General features: G+C 36.9%; 2 protein-coding genes across 2 annotated transcripts; one reads left to right on the top strand and one right to left on the bottom strand.

Annotated features, from left to right (window-relative positions):
• The first annotated feature begins 1,070 nt into the window (after positions 1-1,070).
• Positions 1,071-2,193, top strand: LOC142524769 (EG45-like domain containing protein). Its single transcript, XM_075628860.1, has 3 exons — positions 1,071-1,263; positions 1,380-1,686; positions 1,955-2,193. Exons 1-3 carry the CDS (start codon positions 1,086-1,088, stop codon positions 1,959-1,961), a joined length of 492 nt encoding a protein of 163 aa, XP_075484975.1. The 5' UTR covers positions 1,071-1,085; the 3' UTR covers positions 1,962-2,193.
• A 4,037-nt stretch (positions 2,194-6,230) lies between these two features.
• Positions 6,231-27,886, bottom strand: LOC142525306 (carbon catabolite repressor protein 4 homolog 6). Its single transcript, XM_075629561.1, has 16 exons — positions 27,685-27,886; positions 26,945-27,392; positions 25,450-25,613; positions 25,116-25,181; positions 24,087-24,139; positions 23,400-23,481; positions 23,235-23,284; positions 19,323-19,404; positions 11,461-11,553; positions 11,296-11,328; positions 11,103-11,191; positions 10,947-11,011; positions 9,920-10,671; positions 9,706-9,791; positions 7,506-7,590; positions 6,231-6,670 (listed from the first exon to the last, which is right to left on the bottom strand). The coding sequence occupies exons 1-16, from the start codon at positions 27,766-27,768 to the stop codon at positions 6,614-6,616; spliced, it is 2,289 nt and encodes a 762-aa protein (XP_075485676.1). The 5' UTR covers positions 27,769-27,886; the 3' UTR covers positions 6,231-6,613.

Raw genomic sequence — 27,886 nt, 5'->3', positions numbered from 1 at the left:
GATAAGCCAAGTCCATCCACTCATTTATTGTCATTTTCGAATTTTCCAAAAAATTGGAATTTAAAAGAAAGTCAAAAATATTTATTATTAAGAAGGCGTGAACGAGTTGGCGGCCGGTCGATAGGTTCAAGATCGGCGGCCCAAACAGAGTGTCAGCCGAATAAGTGCTGATCTCCATTTTTAAATAATTTTTATTTATATTATTTTATTCTTTTTGAACAAATTTGTTACAATACTTTTTGGTAAAAATTTGTGAGAGACGGTCTCACGGGTCGTATTTTGTGAGATGGATATTTTAATTGGGTCATCCATAAAAAAATATTATTTTTTATGCTAAGAGTACTACTTTTTATTGAGAATATCGGTAGGGGTATTATTTTTTATGCTAAGAATATTACTTTTATTTTGAATATCGTTGTGCTTGACCAGTCTCACAAATAAGATTCATGAGACCGTCTCATAAAATACCTATTCTACTTTTTTTGTCCATGAGTTCAAAATTTCACCTTCTATTTTTGGTATTTGATAATATTTAAAAATATTATTAAGATTTTCATGCATGAGATGGTAAGAGAAAATATTATTTGATACATATCAAGCATCATTTTTTCGTTACAAACATTTTATGCAAATTATCTTGAATTTTATTGTTCGTCACATCTCGTGCATTTAAATGCATTTATGACTTGTTTAATTAACCTCAATTGATACTTGATAATTGTTACGATCAAACACTTACTATTGGGTCAAAAATTATATTTATTAATCAGAACGTAACTTTATTTTTTATATTCGTGGTTGCAGAGAGCGTACCTACTTGGTTGTTAATGAGTCGAACAGTTAGGCCTATAAGTCCGAGGATGCGTGTCTATCTGCTGGTGGTATCTTATATCATCAGCAGAACTAATATTATCTATAAAAATTTGGTATTATTTTTTGTGGTTCATCTAATCAATAAGATCAAATGATACAACAGTAGTCTAACATATGAAAACTTTCCAAAAAATTAGTCATATCAATACTATTTTCATCAATTCATGGACTATTAAAAAAATTTAAATTGGACGATAATTCTTATAATAGAAATGGCATATGATATTTGTAAATATTATATTCTCAATCAAATGTATTGCCATTTTAGGATCATGTCTATTCCCCACATATGGCTCTCCGTCCTCCTCCTCCTGCTCCTCCTCAGCCACCATGTTCAGCTCGGCGGTGCCGACGTCGGAACAGCCAGCGTGTATTACCAACCGTACACTCGTAAGTTTCACCGATCACAAATCACGAAATCATAAATTGATATGTGTGTGTCAATCACGGGGGGGTTAATATAATGATGCTGCTTTGATTTACGTTTCTTGATTAAACGCGCGCAGCCACGGCATGTTACGGCGACGACTTCTCTCAGTTCCCGACCAGCGGCCTTTTCGCCGCCGTGGGTGAGGGACTGTGGGACAACAGCGCCGCCTGTGGGCGGCAGTATTTGGTGAGATGCATCAGCGCCGTCGATCCGGGGACTTGCATCCCGGGCAGCCAGATACAGATCAAGATCGTGGATCGGGCCGAAACTTCGCTGTCCAGGCCCAGTTTTGATGGAACGGGCCTAGTGTTGTCCAATGTAGCTTTCGAGGCGCTCGCAAACCCCAATCCGTACGTTGACTACTTGAATGTCGAGTTTCTTCAGTAAGTCTTTATTCTGCATGTATTAATCCATTTTTCTTGTATATTTGTTTTTTTTCAAAATTTTGGTTTATTGAATTTCTGTTTTAGTCTGTCGTATATTTTTTTTGTGCAATTACGTCTGCAACTAAACGAATTTGAAACATGTACGATGTCACGTCAACACAGTGTTTTGAAATATATATGTTCTTTGAAATGACATGAAAACAGCAGTTCCAGTATTCTTTATATAACCTCATGAACTAATTTGTTTTTTTTTTTTTTTGTGCAGGATTTGATTTGCAAATTGTGTTGGATGAAGTATCTGATTTTTTGGAGTACATTTTAGGAGGAGGAGTGTCATTGTAGTTTGGCTAGCTTCAATTTATTAGTATATAATTAGATAAGGATCTTATTTAGTTATTGCTATATTATCTAATTATTATCCTGATTATAGACAAAAAAGGGTTTACTTTGAAAATTGCATAAACTTTTGAGGCGTTAATATAAAAGGGTTATTGTCAAGATAATTTTGACAATTGTGCAAATACTTCTATGATAGATATAATTAGGAAGATATGAAAGGGGTTGTTTAACATAAAAGTGCATAAACAGTAAACTGTGCGTATCACATTATAGTTTTGTGTATCGGTGTTGTCAACATCGTTCACAATATGCATCAGAATAAATTATTTAACATACACGTAAATTTTATTAATCAGAATAAGGCTGATTAAATAATGTACAAGTGTAAATACTTGTTCAATGTTTCATGACAAAAATTATCACTAGAAAACTTGTTAATCGTTTACAAAAACCAATACGGATGACACACACTAAAAACTATATTATTTGATAACCCAAAGAAATAAATTTCATCTGAAATCAACCAATAAAACTACAAATACAAATCTTGTGTCGCATAAAACAAAAAACCGCTGAGAACTCTTCAAGCAACACTCCACAAGAGTATTGTCCTTCAAGTATCTTCGACACAGATCAGCAACACAGCAAAGTGATCAATCGATCACACAAAAACTTCTGATCAAATATGTGTTCAACTCTCGTAGTTTTTTCTATGTGAAAATCCACCTCGATCAACCATGCGGCCTGAAGTTCTCCATATTTATATCAATTGCTTGACCTAAAAACAATTTCATAAAAGGTTCCTAAAAATATGGAAACAAAAGTTTCATTATGACTAAAATTCTTTTAAACAAGTATAAAATATCTAGGGATAAATACCAAATTAAAAACAAATCCTCTAATATCTAGAGATAAATTAAACCAAATCTTAGACAAAATTTTAAATTGATAATATCAATATATCAAAATAATTTAAGAATAAAATATTCTTTTCAAGATATATACAACAAAGATTAAATACTTTTGTGTGTGTGTATATATATGTATCGTGGTTCTTTTTACTAAAATTGCATGGTGTGAAATGAGAGGGACATATATACACGTTTTGACACACATGGCCAAGTCAATGGTTGTGAAAGAAACCATAATTATATGAAAGAAACCATTTAATCATTTCTGCGTGATGAAGTCATATTTACGAAAGAACTACAATTGTTATCACATGATTGTTGGAAAAATGGGTTTTGAGACGCATCAATCTTCGAAAATTAATCTAATGTTGTTCATACGATAAAAGTTCAAATTTAATTGAAAATTGAGATCTGCGTTCTGAGTACATAGTTATGAGTACGTAGGACATAAATCAGTTATGAGCTGTTGGATCGCGATCTATATGCTCACGATTGAAGAGGAGTGATGATTTAGAAGTGGGTATGATCAGGACTTGTCGGATGATGATCAAATGAGCTAATTGATCTATATCAAGGATATTGACCGTCAGAGAACATCTGTGGATTGAGATATTATATTTTAGATATATGATATAAATTGTTCCATTCAAATGGACGAACCAGATATCTTATCAAGTGATGTGATTCAATGGTTGTTGTTTATGAAATGTGTCTCGCCCCGAGCCGAGGTCTGCCCTGTGTGACTGTACAATGGGCCCTTATAGCAACTACTTTGTATTTGTCATCGCTTTACGAACGTTTTACGAAAATGATTAACTCAAGTTGCTATATAAGTCCATTGTAGCTCATTATAAACTCATTTTAAATATTTAATTTTTATCATGTGGGACAAGTGATATGATTGCGTGATAAAACGGAGTATAATTTACATCATTGGATCCGGATATGACGAATCAAATTAAATATGATCCAATAGTCACAACTAATCATGAAAATCCCCTTCAACGTTTGAAAAAGTATATAAAAGATCCATAATGTTTAAATTGACACACATTCACAACCAAAAACTTCAAAATACATATTCTCTAGTCCGGGCGGAGTTATATTTCTGGCTCCGCCCCTGGTTGCCTTTCATACTTTGACTCCATACTTGTGCCGTTAGCCAAGTGGTGCTACTCAAACATTCTTCTACTAATTGCTTTATCTTACGCACTTTCGCTTAATTCATTTCTTCCCTTTAACTTTATGCTAGCGGTTGACTCAGCTTCTTCCTCTTTTGTGAAAGCTTCGTGACCGTGAGGTTGTGTTTGGATCGATAGATTTATTTTGAAATAATCTGATTTGGACGATGAATTTTAAACGACACTCATATTTAAGATATTTGAAATCTTTAACAATTACTATTGAATTGTTTTATTTATTTTATTTGGGGGAGATGTTTCTTACAAATTACAATAAGGTCTCAAGCTTGATAATTTTTTCCCAGTATTCGGACTTTGGTGTTGGACGAGATATATGTGATAATCAAATTGCTTAATTTGATATCAAGTGAATTTGAAATTTACTTAGATTTTGTCAGTCAAAACCAGTCAATGAATTTGAAATCATGCTTTCAAAAATTATTAATCCAAGTACTACATGAAATACTTTCCTAGTAAATTTTTAATTGGAAAGAACAATATTTTCCTTATTTAATTTGATAGTGCAAGAATCCATTATTTTAAAATTTTAGTAAACTTTATGTGAAACTAACGTAAATTCATCGTAATCTATTGTTGGTCAATAAATATTGTTACATCTTAGATTCGACAATTGTCCTTACCATCATGATAAACTTATCGAGAGATCAACAACAATCTCAAATTTATTATGATCTTTTTTATTGCAAAAATTTGTAGATATAGAGTAATAAAATAATACAAAATAAATATATTTATATTTTATTTAACATACTTATCCTTATTATTAATAATTTTATTTCTAAAATTTAAACATATATTTTTGGTCCATAAAATTTAAAAATATGATAAATTTTGTTTTTATCGTTAATTTTGGGGCTAAAGATAACGGCAAGTAGTCAATATGTCACATTTATTTAAGTTTAGAGACCAAAATTATTAATATTAAACTAGTAACCAAGCGCCTGTTCAGTATAATATATAAATGTTGTTATTTTGAAAAAAAATAAATAAGATTAAAGTTTCTAGATTTAACAAATTAGAAAAAGAAAAAAAAATAGAGATTATGGAATGGAAATTGATGAATCTTGATGATTGCATTACAACTCGGTGATGTAAAATTTGAAAGAATATATCTTTTTGACATTTTTGTAGTTAGCAATAATTATTTTCAAGATTATATATAGAATTCGACATTAATGTAACCAAATCGGATTCTATAACATGCTAAACCTTCAAAGAGAATTAGAGACAAAAATGTTTTAGTATTAAAAAAGCAAAAACCTTTATGAGACGGTCTAACAAGTCATATTTTGTGAGACCGATCTTTTATTTGGATCATCCATAAAAAAATATTATTTTTTATGCTAAGAATATTACTTTTTATTGTGAATATCGGTAGGGTTGACACGTCTTACAGATAAAGATTCGTGAGACTGTCTTACAAGATCCCTACTCTTAAAAAATGGGGGTTACCATCGATATTTTCCCAATTTATAGACTACCACACTCAAATTATGTTAAATGCTTGTTATCTCTTACAAGCTAGGAAACTCGATACTTGAGGATTTACTGTGATACCAGCCATACTCAATCCCATGTATTCCAAAGAAGTATCAGTATGAAGAGTTCCTTAAAGCCTTTGCAGTTCACACGATTCGTCAAGGTGCTAACCTTTATTTTCCTATTTCACCATAATTATGAACTTAACAAGCTACACCCAACTCATCATCAAAATGAAACTCAAGGAAAATGGCGAATACTTGCATCAATACATAGTTGGCAACTGCGCCGAATGGCATGAGATTTTTAGAAATTTTGGAGTGTAATTTTCAAATGAAAAAGTGGAGAATCACAGTTTTTAGGTTGCAAACACTTTGAAAAGTGGTCTCTCTTTCTAGAGCTTGCAAAAATTGGTGTCTCCCTTTCTAGGGGTTGCAATCCATATTCATTGCTCTAATTCTAAAAGGAAAAATAAAAACGTATTTCTCGAGATTTAGAGATTCATTGTGTGTGAACCAATGAATGCTCTCACTTGTGTTATAGAAAAAGTGCAGACAATTTACATCAGAAAACCCAAAGCATCCCAAAGCTATACTTCATGTCATCATAATTGGTTTACTATGCCAAGGAATATAATTAGACACCACTGATTAACTGAAACGTTGCTTACAATAATAAACAGTAAACATGCAATATAATACAACGAAAATAATGAGAAGTAACTCCCCCTGCGACTCTAAATGATGATTTGCTCTAAGAACTTCGTTTGTTAAAAGATGACCAGGTGACAGGGTTCTCGATTGGTTGCTAATTTCAACGAGTAAATAGCATAGTTACCTCGTGGTGAATGGCACGTGAAAGGCTAGCAACACGTTTTCTATGTGAATATAATGGTGGGTTGTGTCTGTCGAATGTGGAAGTCTCGAGGAGGAAACTCCCAGAATCCGCAGCTGCAGCACAGTCAACTATCAGTTGCTGGCATTCTAAGAGACCTCATTCTTTAGTGAACGCAAGTTCTGAAACCAATGCAATGTGATCGCTTCCCCATTTCTGTAAAACACGAGTCAGATGACAGAATCACAGGAGCATTAAAACATATCAAATTAATAGTCATACACAAGACACAAGTACCATCTTCCCAGTAGTAAAGATAATTAATCACATTCCAACGGACACATTAGCCAAAAACGTAAACCAAAAGTGCATAAGTATCATCATTCGGTTACAGGGAATGGAATATAGTTTGTAAATATTTGTATTTTTTCCATCATTGATACCTAAATATGTTCAACTGGTGTTATAAAGTTGGAAGTTCCTATGCTTCTACATCTAAATCATCGTGTATAAACAAACTGGCCAAATTCTACATATGACAGCATAAATCTGCTACACAAGGATGACAAGGGACTTTGAGAATATTTCCATGTTAACACAATTGATGTGTCGTAAATAAGGATAGGATGGATAATTCCCAAACATTTGAAACCCATTTTACCTCAGATTCCTAAAAAGGAGTGCCATAAATTATAAGAACGAAGACTAAAAACATTTCTCTTAGGCCATGGCTTCTCTAAAGACTTCACAGGAATTGCTATATTAATTCATAGTAACAGAAACAAGGGAGAACATGTCAAACCAGACAAGGGAGAACATGTAAATAAGATACCTACGATGAACCTGTCACTTGCAAGAACTTTTTACTCAATAAATTACAACCATAGTCATCTCAGGTAGAATACCTATCTTCAATTCAAATTTCATTATTTCAGAGAAATAATATTAGAAGATTTGTATTTCTCAGGTAGCTTTTCAGTTTTAGCATCTGGTTCCTTGTGGCCATAAATGTTATGCGGAAATATATTCAAAGTTATTCTGTAGCCTATACCTTTGTGGGAAATCCTGGAGTTTGCAGCATAACATGCTTAGGAATTGGAGCAAGAACCTTCGAAACTTGTAAATCTTCAGAAATCCTGGACAGCAAGGCGTTATGATGCAATTGCTTCAGCTCAGTCTATTTAGCTTTCAACATGATGAAACACAAGTGAACATGCATGCAGTCAGTTAGAGATGACACCTTTCTGTTCCATGTCTAAAATTGTATGTTGAGATTATATTACAAGCTGCCATCGCGAGGAATTAAATATTTACTAAATTTTTTGGCCGAGCCTCGTCATTTGCTTCTACCGTGACCAACAAGATATTTAAATGGAAAGTTCCTTAATATCATGGTTAACGAACTGCTAGAAAATTTCTAAACGATGCTATGGGATTCTCCCCTAGCTGAAGTCGCTACTATTCCAATGACTATCTAGAGCTAACCACATTAGAAGATGTCATGATTGTTCTTGGCAAAACCCTTCCGACATTCAAGTCAGGAACGGACACAAAATTAGGTGTAGGCTAAATATATAGCGTAGTTTGAGAAGTAACAGATTTTTTACCTTACTATTGCCTTTTAATTTTTATAGATATAAGAGGAAGTCTTTTTCCTAATAGAAGCAGAAGATTCACATATTTCTAGGGATTTCACACAAATATTTCCTATGCATTTAACTTACGACTTGACACAACCGTTTCCTACTGATGATATTCCTTAACTTGGGTTCCGTTGTACGCTGGGCTTTCCTAGACTTGGGGGATATTATCATATTTATTAGAATCCATCTCCACCAAGTTGCCCCAATCACATAAAATGTATAAATGTCCACAAAGCTATAATACTAGCTCAACAAGTCGGCTTGATCTTATTGTGATCTCTTATATTTTTCCCTACATCCAGTAGATCAAGACCCCGGCCTTAGTATTGTACTATCCTCGTGAAGTTGGCTCAAAGTTGGCCAATTGCAGGATGAATCAAATAAACGACTTCAAGCTGACGTGTTTTGATGGACATCGCAGATGCCAATACACGTATTTCTAAGTAGTAAGTACCATCATTTTTTCATATCTACAACACCTCAGATTTCAGAATTCAAGTTAAAAAGTTATGCCACTTCAAATTCTCAGACACATGGGCTTAGCTAAATCGCCCATTTCCTTTATACGTGTCAAACATAAGAGTCTTTTTTAACATGTCAAATCAACTTGATGGGATATATGGGGAACTATTGATATACCTAGAATATTATAAGCGCCTGACACATTGGATGTACGTGTAAACACACGTCAGCACAAAATCATCTATTGGGAACAATAATATGATCTTTAGAATAGGTGGTCTGGGGGGTGGGGGAATATAAGGAGACCATGGTAAAATGCCAAGTCGATCTACAAGCTTGTGCATTTTAGCGCCTAGTAGAGCTCGATGAACATAGTGAATATGGGAATATCCTGAAGATCCAGAACAACCCAATTGTTCCACACTGCCCAATTGCATAAATATCCACAAAGATCGTGGAAAATCTAGTTGTGCCAAAAAATGATATAAAGAATTATTGCATCATATCCCTCGAAATCTGGTGATCTTTAACTCCTATTAGGTAATAAAGAGCCTCTCCTACATGTGCAAATTGGTCAGATATGAAAAAGCTTAAATCATCTACCACCTCTCAAATTACATATCACAATTAACATACATCAACCACTTTTGTTCCTCGTCTCCAACTTGAGATTGGAGAAGCTACACTAGGAACAACCCCCGTGCCCTTTAACATGATAATTTTTATCTTAAAGCCATCAATGCTTGATAGTCACTTGAAATGAGCAACTTGAGTAAAGGGAGAATTTTGTGGCATCACCAAGGAATGAAACTTAAACTGGTATAGCTTCTAAAAGTAAGTATCTATTTAAGCACTATAATTGGTACAGGGCATCTTAAAATCTTAAAAATTAAAATCAACAGAGATGTGAATGTCGAACAACCAAATATTTAAAATGTGAACATTGTGATAGTGCTGATTAAAAGCTGTCGGAAAATAACTCTCCACTCCATACAGTCATTACGTAAACTACCATCTGTAAAAATTCCACATGCATATATCAATTGCAGGGAAGTGATTTTGAAAAAACCACTCCCAAGGCAGGAAAATAAGAGAAAAATGACAGCTGAATTAGGATAATTTAGCTGTGAGGTTTTCTAGACTCACCATATATAGTCAACTGTGCCTAAAAATCGTCTGTTGTAGCTGGTAGCCAATGGTTCTCCGTTCGGATCTCTTAAACCGGAAGGATCCTGCAAGAGGTGGAAATTACATTTATCATGCTGTCAAATCTAGCACTTTTCAGTTCATGTAGCATCTTCAACAAGTGCATACAAAGTTGAAAAGCTATAGTTTCTTTTTTGGAATGCTCCAAAGATACCTGAACTTCCGGATATGCACTTCTCAACTTCAAGGGATGCTCCATGACATTACAGTCCGCGCTACCTGTTGCAGTCTGTATTTCCATTGGAGTCCAAGCTGATGAAAAAACATAGGAATAATTTCCTCTATCAATAATCACATCATGATTGGCATCAAGCGTGTTATTGAGAATTTCATCGCAACAAGAATCCAATTTTTGGTTGTGGGAATCCGAATCTAAATCGGATGCAAGAGTATGGCCAGTATTATGTAGTTCAGACAAAAATGAGTTGAAATCCTCGCAGGATTCAGCATCCTTTTCCTCATTGACTATGTCATTGAGTAAAAAGTTTTCTGACTTATCCAGCAAAAAGTCAGTACTTCTTGATTCACATGAAGTGGATATACAAGCCCATAAATTATCATGGTTGTCATTTGCAGCTGAAACAGATGAAATAGTTGCCTCGCTTTCTGGTGACCGAACATTCAAAGGTCGATTGATTTGAGATACATCAGAGTTCAAGACCCCTGTAGCTTTAATTGATTTATTATCATAACCAGAATGACCATCAGAAACTGCAGAACTTTTGTTCTGGTCATCTTGGGACTCATGCAATGTAAGAAAATTTGATTCAACACGATTTTGTGAGAAACTCGTTCTGAGAGTAGAGCAAGCATTTTCATTGCCAGTGTGTGTACTATCAGCTGCCTCTGGATGGCTATCTTCACAACCAGACTCCAATGAAGCAGATGCATGACTTGTTCCCATACCTGGACAAACATGAGATCCAGCTTCAACTTGTGCAGTAACAAGACTTTCATCAATGATAGTAGAGAACTGCATGAAGTAAACATACTGTTTCCCACACAACTATCGAATGAAACATGACATGTCAGCTGACTAGCACTCTGTCATAAGATTTTTACTAATGCCAGACCTAGAGGTTTCATCCACCACTGGACATTTAGACATTAAATGGCTTACTTCAGGTGATGCACTACTCGAATCATTAACATATGATAGTTGCTCGAATCTGATGAAAAACCTGCTTGTTCTGGTTTTTCGGGATTTGCTACAAAAACTTGAGTAGAATTATGAGCAGACTGGGCCCTACATTATACAATAATGTTCAACTTTCAGTGGCAGGAAACAAGACTCCTTAAGCTCACCAGTAAAATATTAACTCCACGGATATATATACCTAAAATCATGGTAAGAAGACCGTGAAGGGAATGTTTCGGCAGATGCTTGCCCCGAAACCTTGTCTCGTGGCAGTTCTGACAGATCTAGCTAAAGTAAATACAAAAAATCCATTAATTAAAATCCCAAAGATTTATCATCTGTGGATCTAAAGAATAGGAAAATCAAAAATAATATTTGAAGCAACCTACTACCTTCTGCTCTGAGATAAAGTTATACAGCGGACTCTGACACCAAAAAATAGACATGGAGTTGGTGAAAAATCCAAGCAAGGCAGAGAAGAAATTACCTTAGATATACAAGAATGTGAGGCAAGAAAGCCAAGGATAGATAGCATTGACGAGAAATAAATAAACAACCTTTGGGGTGCAGTTAAAGTCTCCGCATATTACAATAGGAGAATTATCCCAAAGCTTTGAAACAGCTTGAGCCCTATCCAGAAGCACTCTGATCTGACAGGCAAAAAAAAGTCATGGCAATATGAAAAAGAAGCTAATTACATTAGAATTCGACTTTTAAATTTTTATTAAATTTCAGAAAATAAAAAAACAGAAATACCACTACTTAAATTTGAACTCCGGCATTTAAGCTATTATTAGAAAACAGTAAGAGAAAGTGGATAGCCTATATGATAAGCAGCTCAAAATGAAACCATTTTACTGCAGACTCTATACTAATATCAAGTAGATGAAAACCATCAAAATAAGACTTGAAATTGAATTTTGTAACGGCAAAAGGTGACTTATTTCTAGTATAGGGTATAAAAGGAATAATATACACAAATCGAAATGTCTGATATACTGCTGGATATGTTGATGGTTTGACAGACAGAAATTATGTGTGCGTGTATTTTATGAATAAAATTTATAGGATAAGCAGAATGAGGTCATAAAGTTGTACCAACAAGCCCATAATTGGAAAGCACAAGTAATATGTTAAAAATTGTTGCACATAGGATAAGCAAGCCAGAAAACAATGTCAAAGGGACTATAATGAAAGGAAAAAAGAAAAAAATCTTCTTTTTCTCATTTAGTTGACGAGCAAGGTGAGGACTTCCGTACTGCAACAATTTTAAACTTCACGTCTTCACCTTTTTTACCAGATACCTCATAATGCTTAAGAGTTGGCTGTTTCTCATTACAAAGAAGGGAGCGGGATTGAAAGTACGAATGAGAGGGAGGGGGGTCCAGGGGATGTTACGGACCTGTTACTCGTGGGTTTAGATCCAAACAGACCAGAGTTATAAAGCTTTAGTAACAGAATAGAAAGAGGGCAATAAATAAATATGCCAGAGGGGGAGCTATTTTCATGCTCTTCATTTTTGGTTTTTGCTTGTATGCTAACTAGCTTGTGCTAGGGACTAGCTTTGGCTAAGGTACAGAGGTCATCTCTGGGTTTATTTTCTGTGTTAATTTACCTTATTTACACTTTGTTCATCTTTTATTAATATATATAAATTGTGGTTGCAACAATTGGTCCAACCTGCCGGATAATCATCGGAGGAGAAGAAATGGCAACCACACTGTTGGATACAAGATCGACATGTGGGAAGACAGGGTACCAGATTTGGCGGAGAATATGAATTCGATGGTGGTGAATCCAAATTCAATGGTGTTGAAGTTACTACAGACCACGGAATTCGCTCAACAAAACTATGGAGAAGTTTCTGGGAATCAAAGCAACAGGGGAGAAGTTTGTAACAAGGAAAACAAGGGATGTGGAGAAGCAACTGATGGATAGCGACGAGCAGCCAATGGAGAGGAAGAATGAATCACCAAGTAAACCAAATATGAAGAATCCTACCGCCCTAATTGTTGAAGAGAAGGAAAGTTCGCTGATCCAAGAACAAGTGCTAGGTGAGACTGCATCGGGTCTGGCATTTGGAGTAGTCAAACGCTCTGACCTCGAGGGGCTCCAAAAAAATAAAATGTTGCAATATTATGGACTGGAATTATCTGGGCTTGATAAGAGAAAGCCGATTTGGAGAAAACATCTAAGAAGCGAAGCGAATGATGAGTTGGTATCGGAATCCATAGTGTCGAAGACTGACATCATAGTGAAGATGGAACATATCAGAAACTTCACGGCAAACATTAGCACGATGAACCTGGGGTTCCCTGAGATGTCGTGGGGTCAAACGAAACTTCGGGAGAAGAAAGATGAGCGACTTACCATTGAGTTGATCAAACGATATAGTGGCCAAAAAGCTATGAATGATGGGTGGATATGCGGCGTTGAGCGGGGATGCAAGAGGGTAGGGCTGCAAATCGTGAAGAATGAGAAGTGGACAGCCCAGGAGTCGGCTCAAGAACAATGCATGGATGTTGCAGTCACAAATTAAGAACTCAAATTATATTGTAAACAGAACAGAAATAATTCCCAAGATATAATCCATGCGCACAAACCCTAGCCAAATGTTAGTATTTCCCTAGCTAAGCTAGTTACAACCCACAAAACAAACAACAGAATTAATATCCCGCTCCCCTCTCCTCTCATTTATTCTTCTCATTTTTTACCCTTCCACATTATCTGTAACTGACTACGGGCCTTCCTGACTTGGACCTTTTTTTGTTAAATATCTGCGCTCAATAATAATTGGGTCTGTAACAATACCGTCCTCCTTCAAATTAGCCTTGTCCTCAAGGCTAAGAATTGAGTGTCGAATTTCAGAAGAGCAGCCTTTCTCCATGACACCTAACGCGCCTTTAACAGACTTGGCAACTTCTCTCTCTCTTTCTCTCTCATTTCTTGTTAGCATCAATTAACCAAAAAATAATGATAATAGGGAAAGAACCCTTAGAAATGGTGAATTCTCTTCCTCTATCCCATTTCTTGTTAGCATCAAGTATCCCGCCAATTATGATAAAAAGAAAAGAACCTTTTCCGTTCTTCCCAGCCAAATGCAATTGTTGAACCCCAATTGTGATGGTAACAACCAGTACTTTAATAGCATGACTCGAGATAGTTTGATCCACTCCGTCATCAAGGATACCAAAACAGAAAAAAGTGCAGAAATCCGCTTGTATACAAACCAAACCCACCTCCATTCTTGTGCCAAGGATCAAAATTATTTGTATCAGCTTTAACAAAATATAAACGTAGCCCTACAACCCCCTTTGAGCATTTCCTCGAATAGCATATTTGCATCATTCACTCTTTTCTCCCTACACAAGCCACCAATCAAAATATTAAACAGAAAACTGTCGAGTCTCACCCAACACCTATTCTTTTGATTCATCAACTCCAAACCCTTATTTGAACCTCCCAACTTCCCCAAAAATAGTATCACTTCATCCACCCAACTACCAACATTGAGAGCTTCATTATACTGACTTAAATTAACCCAATATTCCAGAAACACCTTAAAAGCAGAGAGGGTAGAGAAATTACCTACTTTTCTCATCAAGCTGTACAAAACGTCAGCCTCGTCGGATACTTTGGATTCAACATCGAGTGTTATAAAAGTATTGGTAACAATAGGTTTCAGGCATGCAGAAAGTGAGGACCATACAGTGGTGAGTTCTTGGGGAAGTCACTTCCCAGCTTCGGTGTGGTTCTTCCGATCCAACACCCGCCGCTTCCCCAGCTCTTCATGAAGCCGTTCACACCCGATTTTATCTCTGGGCCTCTTGCAACAATAGGCCCAGTCTCCCTCAACCCCAAACTCTACCATCATATCCTCACTCAAGTTCGCAATCGAACCCCACTCAAACCGTCCATGTTCGTTATAACAAAACTCGATACCTTCGGCTTGCTCCACTTTCATGAATAAAATCCTAGAACCCTTACAATTGAAATTGGGGCTCGTTTAACCAGAGGATGATGCATGATAGTAGAGCAGCCATTATGGGAATTGACCGAAGCTTAAGGACACAGAAACAAGAAAGCCGAACGGTCTCACAAAAGGGAATTGAAGAAAGGGAATGCAAGTGTTTAGGGCTTAAAGAATTTGAAAAGAAGTTGGTCGTTCAAAGACAGAAAGAGGATAAGGAAGAGGAAATTAGGGCTAAAAGAGCGACAATTCCTGAGCCAAGCTGGCGCCCACGGGTGGGATCAAGGTAAAATCATTCGAACTACCTCCAATTTCTTTTTTTTTGATAAGAAACATAATTTTATTAATATATGATTGTTTACATTACAAGAAGTGGACTAGTGATCCACTACCATGAAATAGAGAATCATTCATTTAACGTTACACAAAAGACCAATCTCTTAAAAGATCACATATAGATAAGTCCTGAAACTCATTATCCGCTCGAATCCAATTTGCTATTGTGAACTTGATTTTTCCCCAATATTCTTCCGTACTGTCTTCCAGATCTTCAAAAATTCTTATTTTCCTCTCTAACCAAATTGCCCAACAAATTCCATGGATCACCACTCTCCAAAAAAATTTTCCTCTTTTGCCGAGCATATTTCCAAGATCCGTAGTAAACAAATCTTGAGTTGTTTTCGGTACGACCCAAACCAATCTCATTTCTTCCAAAGCCTTAGCCCACAATGCATGAGTGAACTTACATTGAATGAGCATATGATCTTTTGTTTCCACATCCTTACGACACAACACGCACCAATTGAGACAAAGAGCACATTTAGGACATCTCTTTCGCATCGTCTCGGATGTCGGTAGTTTTCCGAGGATTGCTGTCCAAGAGAATATTTGGATCTTTGACGGAATAGGTGTTTTCCAAATGATATGGTAAAATTTGAAATCTTGGGCACCATTATTATCCGAAAAGAATGAATGGAAAAAAGATTTGACTATGAACTTCCCGGATGGATCCCCCTCCCACAGTTGAAAATCATCGACCCCTTCCACCAATCTTACCCCTTCCAAAATGCTTAAAAACGAAGAAAAATGACAGATCTCCTCCTCTCGGAGAGATCTTCGGAAATGCAAATCCCAAGAAAAATCATGTGATGAACTATCAAATGACGCAAAATAAGATATGGGCAAATTACGAACCGAAGAAAGCTGAAATAAAGAAGGGAACAAATCCCGGAAAGGTAAATCGTCTCACCAAATATCCTCCCAAAACCTGATTTTTGTACCCCCTCGAACCACTAATTTCAGTAGTCGGTGATAAATCGGGTATGATGTAGAAACGAACTTCCACGGCCATCTAAAAGTCACATTCTTAGCCAACCCCGCATCCCATCCATTTTCTTGTAACCCATACTTTATTATTCTTTTCCACAACGGCTCATTTTCAACATTAAACCTCCACCACCATTTTCCCATTAACGCAATATTTCTGAAACAAATATTCCCGATACCTAAGCCACCATTCTCTTTCGGTCTACACACTTTGTCCCACCTAACCATATGACAATGTGATTCACCCTCATTCTCATCCCAAAGAAAATCTCTCATTACTTTCTCCATCGCCCCGCCACTCCTTTTGGCACCTTGAAAAGGGACAAGAAGTATATAGGCAAAGCAGTCAATACAGCAACAATCAATGTTACTCTTCCCCCTTTGGACAAAAAACTCTTTTTCCAAGTTGCCAATTTTCTAGTTATCTTAATCATGATAGGTTCCCAAAAGGACACTTTTAGAGGGTTACCCCCTAGGGGAACTCCCAAGTATTTTATTGGCCATTGTTCCCTTCGACAACCAATCCGCTACGCTATCTCTTCCTCTTCTTCTTTATCTTGATTTAAACCCAATAAAGCACTCTTGTCCCAATTGATCCTCAATCCTGACATATCACAAAACGACTTCACTACTTGCACCAAAAAGCCTAAGTGTTCCTCCCTCTTAACAAAAAACAATGTGTCATCCGCAAACTGGATATGCGATACTTCCACCTTATCTCGACCCACTTCATACCCTCGGATTAAATTTTCCTCTTTTGCTTTGTCAATCAATCTTCCCAAAACGTCCACTACCATATTGAACAAAAATGGTGATAAAGGATCTCCCTGTCTAAGTCCTCTGTGTGCTTTAAATTTCCCCCTCGGTCGCCCATTAATCATGATTGAGAACGAAACATTAGACACGCATCCTCTTATCCATCCTCTCCATCTCTCCCTGAAACCCTTCTTCCGTAATACAAAATCCATGAAATCCCATTCAACATTGTCATACGCTTTTTCAAAATCAATTTTCAAAGCCCACCTTTTTTTATTTTTCTTTCTCCATTCTTCCACCAACTCATTCGCAATCAAACAACAATACGATATTTGCTTTCCCTCAATAAATGCATTTTGAGATTCTGACAGTGTATGTGACAACACTTTTTTCATCCTTGTAGCCAACACTTTTGCTATTATCTTGTATAAGCTCGTAATGAGGCTAATGGGTCTGAAATCTTTAACCTTTAATGAGTCATGTTTCTTTGGTATCAAACATATATACGATTCATTAGTCATCCCGTTTATGATCCCCCCTTCATAAAATTCTGCAAAAACCTTCATTAACTCTCCTTTGACTATATCCCAACAATCCTGATAAAGTGCCAAAGTATAACCATCGGGCCCCGGTGCTTTACACCTGTCACACTCAAACACCGCCTTCTTAACCTCTTCTTCCAAGAATGGTTGTTCGAGTTCAACCCTCATATCGTCATCGATAGGTGTCCATTCCACTCCTTCAATCCCAAATCTTTTTACATCCCTGTGACTGTACAATTGTTGGAAATAATCGACAATGAGTTTTACTATTTGACCCTCATCCTCTATAACCCCTCCATCGTCCATTTCCAATTTACTAATCATTGCCTTGGTTTTTCGATGGTTTAGTAAAGAATGGAAGAATTTGGTATTGCGATCTCCTTCTTTTAACCATTTAATCTTTGCTTTTTGATTTAACATTCTGTTTCGTCGGCACACCAATTCTTCCAACTCCCATTTTATTTTTATTTTTTCAGTCACCCCTTCCGCATTCTCCCTCCCCTCACTCTCCATTTCATCCAATCTAATAATTCTGTTTCGCATTTCTGCCTCCCTCAACTCAATCTTCCCAAACTCCTCCTCGTTCCAACATTTGATCTCATCCTTAATATGCTTAAGTTTTCTCATGAATTTATATCCCTCCCATCCTTGACCTTGTGAACTACTCCACCATGTCGAAAACTCCACCATGTCGAAAACATATGAAAAAAGGAACAGTTTCCCTGGTATCTCATGACAGCTTATGTGATTGGAAATGCATAATTATGAGCATACATGTTTACCCCATCTTTGCTCATAACCCTCCGAAGCTAGTCACTTGTGTTACGGTTAAAAGATTGTGGGTTGCTATTAAAACATTGGAGGCAGCTTGTTATGCTTTCCCTCAATTTTAAATTTTGGGATTTATTGATGGATTGTAGTTTGCTTGATGATCACCTGGTTTGCAACAAACTTCTTTGAAGTCAAGAATTTCAAAGAAATTGAACCAGCATTAAAGAAGTTGTTTATTATCTTCACAGCAGCCATGGAATCCGGAATTACTAGTATCAACAGCATGGCCCTGATGTCCTCTTTTATCATATTTAAGTTCGGGACGCAGAAAGATATCAAAAGTTGGCAATTGTTATTGCATACTGTTGTTGGTTTATTGGGTGGCCGTGCTGGTGGGGTGCACTGTTCTCTATTCATGTTCCTACTGATTGAGGAAGGGCGTGATGCATTGGGACTAGAGCTGAACAAGTTATCTTCAACTCTTAGCCTTGACGATAAGGCTAATTTTGAAGACGATGGTATTGTTACGGACCTGTTATTGGTGTGTCTAGATTCAAACAGCCCAAGAGTTATGAAGTCTTAGAAGAGTTTAGAAAGAGGGCAATAAATATATGAGAGAGGGGAGTTATTTTCATGCTGTTCATTTTCGCTTTTGCTTGGATGTTAACTAGCTTGTGCTAGGGACTAGCTTCGGCTAGGATACGAAAGTTATCCCTAAGTTTATTTTCAGTGTTAATCTACCTCATTTTAGCTTTGTTCATCTATTATTGCTATATATAAATTGTGGTTGCATCAGGGGAACATGATCTCAACTATTCCGTAGTGTTATTTTCCTGCATATAGCATAAATATCAGTTAGCAAATTTAGCTTATATATAAGAGCGCATGTTTGAATCAATCGGCAAAAAGATTGAATGCCACATAAAAGAAAGTTGGTCCAAACAGAAAAACAAAGAAATTTTAATCTAAGGAGATGAAGATTAATAAAAAAAATGCAATTAGCCTCACATGGATTTTGAAGAACAATCAGAGCCATTCTGAACAACAATCATACCTGCCCAAGCTTAATATCTCCCCTTTTAGGATTGAAAAGCACATGAACGTTACACACCACTACTCTGTCAGACTTTTCCAAGCTGTAAATTCCATTATAAAAAAATTCAGATAATTGAACCATCAATAAAAGAACTCATCTAATAACAATTAAAGAAAAACAGCAGAAAGAATTATTCAAGTATGCACTGCTTTGATAATCTGATTGAGGATTTGGGTCTACACGACCCCCCTTTGCTAAATGCTAAGTTCACTTGGTCGAACTTCAGGCATAACCCGATTTGCTGCAGATTAGACAGGTTTCTTATCACTAGGGGGAAGGATCTCTTCCCCACGTTCAGACAGACGGTGCTGTCGAGAATTACATCGGACCATTACCCGATTGTATTGGATACTACGAAGTTGAAATGGGGCCCATCTCCGTTCAGGTTCGAGAATGTTTGGTTGATGCACAACAAGTTTAAAGAGTCAATTGAAGCATGGTGGAACAGTGGAAACACTCAGGGGTGGGAAGGATACAAGTTCATGAAGAAACTAAAAGAAACAAAAAAAAAGGTTTGCAACTGGAATAAAGAGGTATTTGGAGATCTTAATAACAAAATTACAGAGCTGCAAAAAGAAGTGTCCCAGTTAGATGCGAGAGAGGAGGATGGCACATGGTCCGACAATCTAAAAGAGCAGCGTCGAGAGGCAAGATGTGAGCTGGAATCTATGACCATTCGAAGACTACAGATGGAAAGTCAGAAAGCAAAAGTCAAATGGCTGAAAGAAGGGGACCAAAACTCTAAGTTTTTCCATTCCCTTTTAAAAAACAGAAGAAGCAGATCCATGAGTGACAAGATTGAGTTGGTGGATGGGTCACTAATTTCTGAAGAAGTAGAGATTGAGAATGAAATCATTGGTTACTACAAACACTTGTACAGAAAATCTGAAGGAGATGGAACGGATCTAGAAGGGTTGGAGTGGATGCCATTAAATTCGATCGAGGCCGAACAGTTGGAACTGCCATTCTCGGAGGAGGAGATTAAAGGTGCGGTGCTTCAATGTGACGGTGATAAAGCAACTGGGCCGGACGGCTTCACTTTAGCGTTCTATCAAAAGTGTTGGGATACGATTAAAGATGACCTATTGAGAGTGTTTGCTGAATTTTTTGAAGACGGCGTGGTCAATGGAATTACGAACGAAACATACATCTGCCTCATCCCAAAGAAAAAAGATGCCACAAAGGTTAAAGACTTTAGACCTATCAGCTTAATTACGAGCTTGTACAAAATCATAGCAAAAGTATTGACGAATAGATTGAAGCAAGTAATGAGCAAAACAGTGGCGGAAAACCAGTGCGCATTCATTCAAGGGAGGCAGATAACAGACTGTTGCCTCATAGCCAACGAAGTCGTCGACGAGTACAGAAGGAAAAAGAAAAAAGGATGGATTTTGAAAGTAGTTCTGGAGAAGGCTTATGATAACGTGGATTGGAGGTTTTTAAACTTCGTGCTTCAAAAGAAGCGGTTTGGGATTAGGTGGAGGAAATGGATAAAGGGATGCGTCTCTAATGCTTCGTACTCAGTTTTCATTAACGGGAGACCAAGGGGGAAATTCAAGGGGGAAAGGGGCCTCAGACAAGGAGACCCATTATCTCCTTTTCTGTTTAATTTAGTGATTGATGGGTTAGGGAGATTGGTTGATATGGCAAAGACGACTAATGAAGTTAGAGGTTTAGAGGTTGGGAGAGATAAAATTGAAATTTCTCACATTCAATTTGCGGATGACACTCTTTTCCTCGTTCAGTCCGAGGGACACATGATGGCCGTTGTTGAACTCCTAAAATCGTTTTGTTCAAAATCAGAACTGAAAATCAACCTTGACAAAAGTTCTCTGCTGGGACTGAACCACTCGGATGCTGAAGTTGACAGTTTAGCCTCAGCCGTGGGGTGTAATAAAGAACAATGGCCTATTAAGTACCTCGGGGCGCCGTTGGGAGGACATCCGACGAAAATGGAATTTTGGGCACCGGTGGTTTCAAAGATGTCCACTAAATTGGCAAGTTGGAAAAAGGCATTCCTATCTCGAGGCGGTCGACTAACATTGATTCAATCGGTGTTAAGCGCAATGCCAACTTACTTTATGTCCCTTTTTAAGGTCCCAAACCAAGTGGCGAAGCAATTGGAATCTTTGATGAGAAATTTTCTTTGAAATGGGCCAGATGGGGAGACACATTGCCACGTTGTTAATTGGAATCAGGTGTGCAAACCGAAATAAAAGGGAGGTTTAGGATTGGGGAGTATCCGACTGAGGAACACAGCTCTGTTAGGGAAATGGTGGTGGAGATGCGCGGTGGAAAAAGATTCTCTCTGGAAAAAAGTGCTGGGAAGCATTTATGGATTTGGACATTTGGTCGTAACGGTTGGGATATAAGGGTGGCTAGGAACTGCACTTTCAGAAGCCCTTGGAAGTTTATCTCTCGGGCCCATTCGTATTGTCAGCACTTGATTGGTACGGTCCTCAAGCGAAGTGATCTTATCAGGTTTTGGGAGGATAGGTGGGTGAGTCATTGTTCTTTCCAAGAGTGTTTTCCTCGTCTTTTTCTCCTTTCTTCATACCATAACAAAACGATTAACCATTTTTACTCAATCTATGTTAGTCAAGGTCAGTCGGTCATTCAGTGGGATGTGCGGTTCAGAAGAGGGTTGAGCATTATCGAGTTGGGTGAATTCACTACACTTATGGGGGTATTAGAGTCTTCATCTGTGTAGTGTGGGATTGTCGGACGTCAGGGTTTGGTTAGGGGATCCATCGGGCGTTTTCTCGGTTAGTTCTCTTTACTCTTCTTGTTTCCAGAGTCTAAACACTTCATCATTTCCTTTCTACAATCACATTTGGAAAGTACCAATCCCACAAAAGGTGAAAGTGTTTTCTTGGATGGTGGCTTTGGAAAAATTGCAAACAATTGATAAATTGCAGAAAAGAAATCCGGGTCTTGCTCTACGTCCGCAGTGGTGCATTCTGTGCAAGGAAAATGAGGAGAATCAAGATCATCTCTTGATACATTGTTCTTTTACGAGACGTATATGGATCAAGGTTATGCAACATCTTGGATTCGAGTGGATATTTCCTGAAAATTCGAAAGAAATGTTTCATATGGAGCATGGATATCTCACTGGCAAGGGACTTCGGAATTTCTGGAGCATTATTAATCATTGTATCTTTTGGTCGATATGGCTGGAGCGCAATAACAGAATTTTTCACGACACGGAAGAGTCTTGGGAGGATTTATGGGAGAAGATCAGATTAAGAGTTGCGAGATGGACCATTACCATACCCTCGTTTCAGCATCTGCTGCTATCCGACTTAGTTAGGGACTGGTGTTTTATTTGCGCTTAAAATTCTGTAGATTTAATTTTTGGGATGGATTGTGGATCACTCATCCACCTGCTATGTAACTTATTTTGATTATTCTAATATAAAAATAGTTTCTGATAAAAAAACAATAAAATGTAGGATCATAAAAACACACAACATCCAAGAAAATTTTACAGTGAGATCAATCTGATATATCAGCAATAAATCTACATTTCATTCTCTAGTAAATGCTAAATTAGATAACCTTGAAAGCACACATATTTATAACATATTCTGATCATAATTAATGTGCATATAGAGAATGTGATTTTTCGAAAAAAAATGCTGCTGTGGAGAAAATACCTCAAACTTCCAAGTAACATGTCAAAATGGGTAGCCCTATTTCGGTAACCGACACAAGAAAAATAGAACATTCACTTGGAACATTTATAGTAAATATTTCAATTCATAAAATGCTCCACAAACTTACCACGATAGAAGTTGCAGAAATTTATGAAAAAAAGTAAGAAGAATTTTTCACAACAAAAAGGTAAGAGAATATGCAGCATCCTACCTTGTAGAGGAAGCTGATAGGTCATTGTTTGTAGTTTTCCCATTCACAGACTGTCAAACAAAATAAGTATAACAAATTAAGGAACAAGAAATGTACATGGTCATAAGAATTCAAGCCTGAAGTCTCTGTTTATGCTTCCTAAATATAATTTTAAAAATGATTCACCTCGAGCACACATATCTGGGCAACATTATCCCGAAGGCCAAGCTTATTGTATTCAATGGATTCTTCATGCAGCAACTTGAATCTAGCAGACAATGGAACTTAATCAATTAAAAGTAAAGGTATATAATAGTTGTCAAACCAGCGAAGACAAAGGAAACTCGCAATATCTTTTCCAGTCTCTAGAACTATCAATGCGAAGCTGAAGGCTACACAGTTCTTAAGCCATAGCAGCATAATAAATTCAAGTGAAATAGATGGTAGTAAAAAATTTCAATAGAATACAAAGTAAAATGAGCTCTTTGAATGGTTCTTTTGCTGAATAAAATGACAGCCAAATTGTGAGATAGTTGTCGAAAGAAAACAAAGTTAATTAAGCTCTTTGAATGGTTCTTTTGGTGAGTAAAATGATAACTAAATTCTGAGATACCTGTTCTTCTCTTGTGCAAAGACATGGAAGCATCGTCCCAATCAAGTAAAACAAACCTGGACTATAGATGCTATGACGACCATTTATTCAATTATGATAACCGGAATCGTATAAAACTTATTCTGTTGCTTGAAAACATATCCCAGGTAATAAGTGATTCTCAGCCGTACAATGAAACTTAATAAACTGCACTTAGAGCATGCAAAAACGGGTGTTTTTCCAGTAACAATTCCGAAGTCAAGAAAACAGAGGATAAGCACCTGGAAACACGCCAAAATGTAGCGCAACCATCAACAGCGTTACCAGTTCGCATCTAAAATAAATAAAATATCACTGATAAACAATTTTTTGGTAATTAAAATACATCTTCTTAAAACAGGTCAAATTGAAAAAAAAATAGCTTTCTAGTTAATTTCACAGAACTTAATTTTGAAAACATGGAGAATAAAAAATCAAGCAATAGATCTTTTAATATCACTTATACCAAATTATTTTTCCTTCAAAATTGAAGCAAAGAAGTCTTGAGATAATGTCATCCAACCTCAAACATAGATAAATATCAGCACGGCAATAAACTAATGGTGCATCTCAAGTAATCAACCGTCAGCAAAAAGAAAATCCAGTGGCATGTCAAATTAAAAGATTTCTGACAAAGATTTCTCGTTTTTTACCAGTTTAGAGCAAACTTATTCATAAATTAAGATTAAAAAAACAGAAAATTTGTAGTTAACAAATAACAAAGCTCTCGCTGGTACCCTTCTTCCACCACTCTCACCTAAATATTTGTCAGATTGTTTCTAATTAGAAAACATATACCAATATTAAAATAATAATAATATACATATATACCAACAATTTTCCCAATTGTTCAAGAACTTCTTACAAACAATTCCCTCATTAACAAAAGTTTCCATTGGCTCGAACATGGAACCAACTAGCGAATTCGCTTTCTCAAGCATACTAGCCCTTATTGAAAATAATTTTATTGTCGAGTGGGAAAAGACTAAAGAGTGTGTTAGAATGCACATTTTTTAAAAAAAGTGCTCATGTATTCGCCCATAATTTACATAAGACTACAAGGGATCGGTTCAATACTCTTGTAATATGACTGGCTATGTCTTGAAATTCAAATGCACCTTGACCAATTCAAATGCACTTTGACCGCGTACATGCAATGTCAATAGCATTTGTACAACACGAGATTAAAAACAAATAATGCAGGAAATCATCCATGAGATAAACCAGATTCAAAGTGATAACATTGAGCAACCAAGTTTTTCCAAGGTCACCTTCCAAATGCCACTGTATTCACGGAGCTTTAGTTCAGCCTCTATGTCTTGGAATCTATCAACCTCCTGATTTTCCAAATAAATGAAATAAAATGAATATCAACAGTAAGAGATAAGCAGACACAAACATACACAGCTACCTAGAAACTTATAATCAAGTGAAAAAGTAGCTATAGAGAAGCTTGTCATGATGCACTTTGAAAGAGGTGTTGTGGTCTCTTTAAGAGTACCAGAAACCGATAACGAGCGATGCATTTGCTTTACTTCACATGTGTAAGCAACTTAAAAGTCAGTCGCCAAGAGTGTATGACATGAGCTTGCAAATGCATCATACCTGAAAACATAAGATGTCAGCTGACCATAACCCAAGCTCAAAATTTATACTTTTCTTGCGCCAACTCCAGTCCAACATATACCGAGGTATGTGAGAGTACAGTTGCCAGTGATCCAAAGCCAAGTAATCAGCTAAAATGTTGTACGACAGAACAGTGAACCGCCCTGCAAAGTAACAAGTAACAACAATAGCAAAATGAGGTTAACTCAACAAAAAATTAAGTGTAAACCTAAGGAGAAAAGAGAGGGACTTAACAGATTTTTCACTTATAGATGCATCAAAGCAAACTCAAGCAGCCACATGGAAATCAAATTTCTGAAGCCCTAAATCTCTTAAAGTTAATATAAATAAGACAAAAAATTGGACATGCAAATAAAGATTGTGTCCATTATTTCACAGGCATTAATGGTGTATTCTTAGAATTTGATTGCTGATGATGAACATGCTCAAATCTCTACAAAAGAGATGGATGTTTCTCAGAAAAGCGACAATTCCTGAACTATGAATGAACCTCTTTGCAACTCAAGGCATTGTTTTTACCCAACCACATCAATCTGAACTCAAGCAACCGATGCAAATCAAATTTCTCAAGGCCTTGATCCTACATATGATATGAATAAGAAAGGAACTGAAAACAATCAAATGGTTCCATTACTGCAGAAGAATTAACGACATGACTTTTCACTAATCACTATGACTGTTGATGATATAGTGGAATTTTAACCTATAAAAGAGCTGTATTTATTTTGCTAGAAAAAATATCCAGATCTAAATCATGACTGGAACTGGGATCTCAAAACATGGTATTTTACCGAAATCAACCATGTCAAGAAGATCTGAGTTAAGCATTGCAATTACAAAGACAGAAATAATTGATACTAGCCAGTCTAAATTTCTTGTTAAAAAAACACTACCACAGCTCTACACATGACCAATAAAATCACCTTCAACAAGAACCAATTAACTAGTGTCATTTATTTGCTTCATTTATGGAGTGAATCAGAATTTAGAATGCATGCTGTTCTATAAAGCACCAACCTTTTAAGCTTTTGAATTAATCAAGGGTGATATTCATAACAGGGGTGGACCAAGAAACAGGCGGGAAAGATGGAGAAACTGGCTCAGAAGAGTGGATGTAATATGTTTTAGGGGCCACAACATTGACTTCTAAAATAAATTACACATGAAATTTCAGAGGGATTCAATCACACCGCTGCCACCCATACTTGATATGGACCTGACTCAAAGGCAAAACCATATAAAATAATAGGTTCACAAAAGTTGGAGGTGGGCGTGCTCATCCCCTTAACTGAAAATAACGAATTAATTACACCCAAAAATAGAAGCATGTTGCTGTAGCTACTAGTCTAAAACCAAAACATGAAACCAACCAATAGAAAACTGTTCTTAACCAACTGATTGAACTCATGCATTGCAACTAAAACTAAAAATCATTTTAATCTAAAAAAATTGTGAAAGAGATACAATCCACGACCGCAATCAGGAGGCAGTCCTGGTTTTGCATAATCCCAGGCACGATAATCTGGAGGCTTTGAAGCCCTTGGTCTAAATTGTCGATGCCCCTCCTGGCCCTTAAACTGCTGATTATTTCCAAAGGGGGGACGTTCCAGCCACTGTGGTTGTCTATATGATATTTGATTCTGATCAGCATAGGGCCGTAGACCAGGAAACTGCTGACAGGTCGGCGATTCTACTCGCGAACTGGGGCTGTAAAATTGTTGGGCCAAGTAATACTGTGGTGGCGGAGGGACAGTACTGAAACTCTGCTGACACGAAGAGTTCAAGGATCTGAAACCGCGATTGGCGTCTTGAACAGAATGGAAGTGGGAGTCTCCAGACACGAATTCCGGTTGGACACCAGTTGCAGAACCCGGGGGTTTGTCTGAATATCCTCTCCTGCCTTGCGAGCGCCACCTTCTAACCTTTTTGTCGGCCAGAAATCGTGAAAACGCGTTTCAAAACCAGGAATACAGCATTAAAAACAAGAAAACTTCACCCTGAGAACTAAAATTCACCTAAATCCCAAACAAAATAAAACGAAAACACCTTTTATTCCCAATTTGAAGGCCGAAAATTTACATTCAGAAAGCAACGATTATAAATCCATCGCATAAATGAATCACAATGTAGGAGAAAAAAGTTGAAACGTGCGATTTTATGATTGCACTATGTGTGTGTGCTTGTGCGGTAAGAATAAGGATGTTCGGGAATTACAGGTGGGGCAGAATACATGTGGATAGCGGCGGACTCGGCGGTGGCAGCAGCCGCTATAGAGTGAAAGGGGGGATGACGTCTCATAGACCCTCCAGTTGAAGACTGCGCATCCCAGCTCACAAATGGCTACGCAATATGAAGAGCGGTTCAGAACGTACTGGTTCGAAAAAGGTCTTTGAAAATCCCTTTTGTTAGTCCTTCT

This window comes from Primulina tabacum, chromosome 14, assembly GCF_025594145.1.
Source record: "Primulina tabacum isolate GXHZ01 chromosome 14, ASM2559414v2, whole genome shotgun sequence".
Lineage (NCBI taxonomy): Eukaryota > Viridiplantae > Streptophyta > Magnoliopsida > Lamiales > Gesneriaceae > Primulina > Primulina tabacum.
This window is presented reverse-complemented; position numbering and strand designations above follow the sequence as displayed.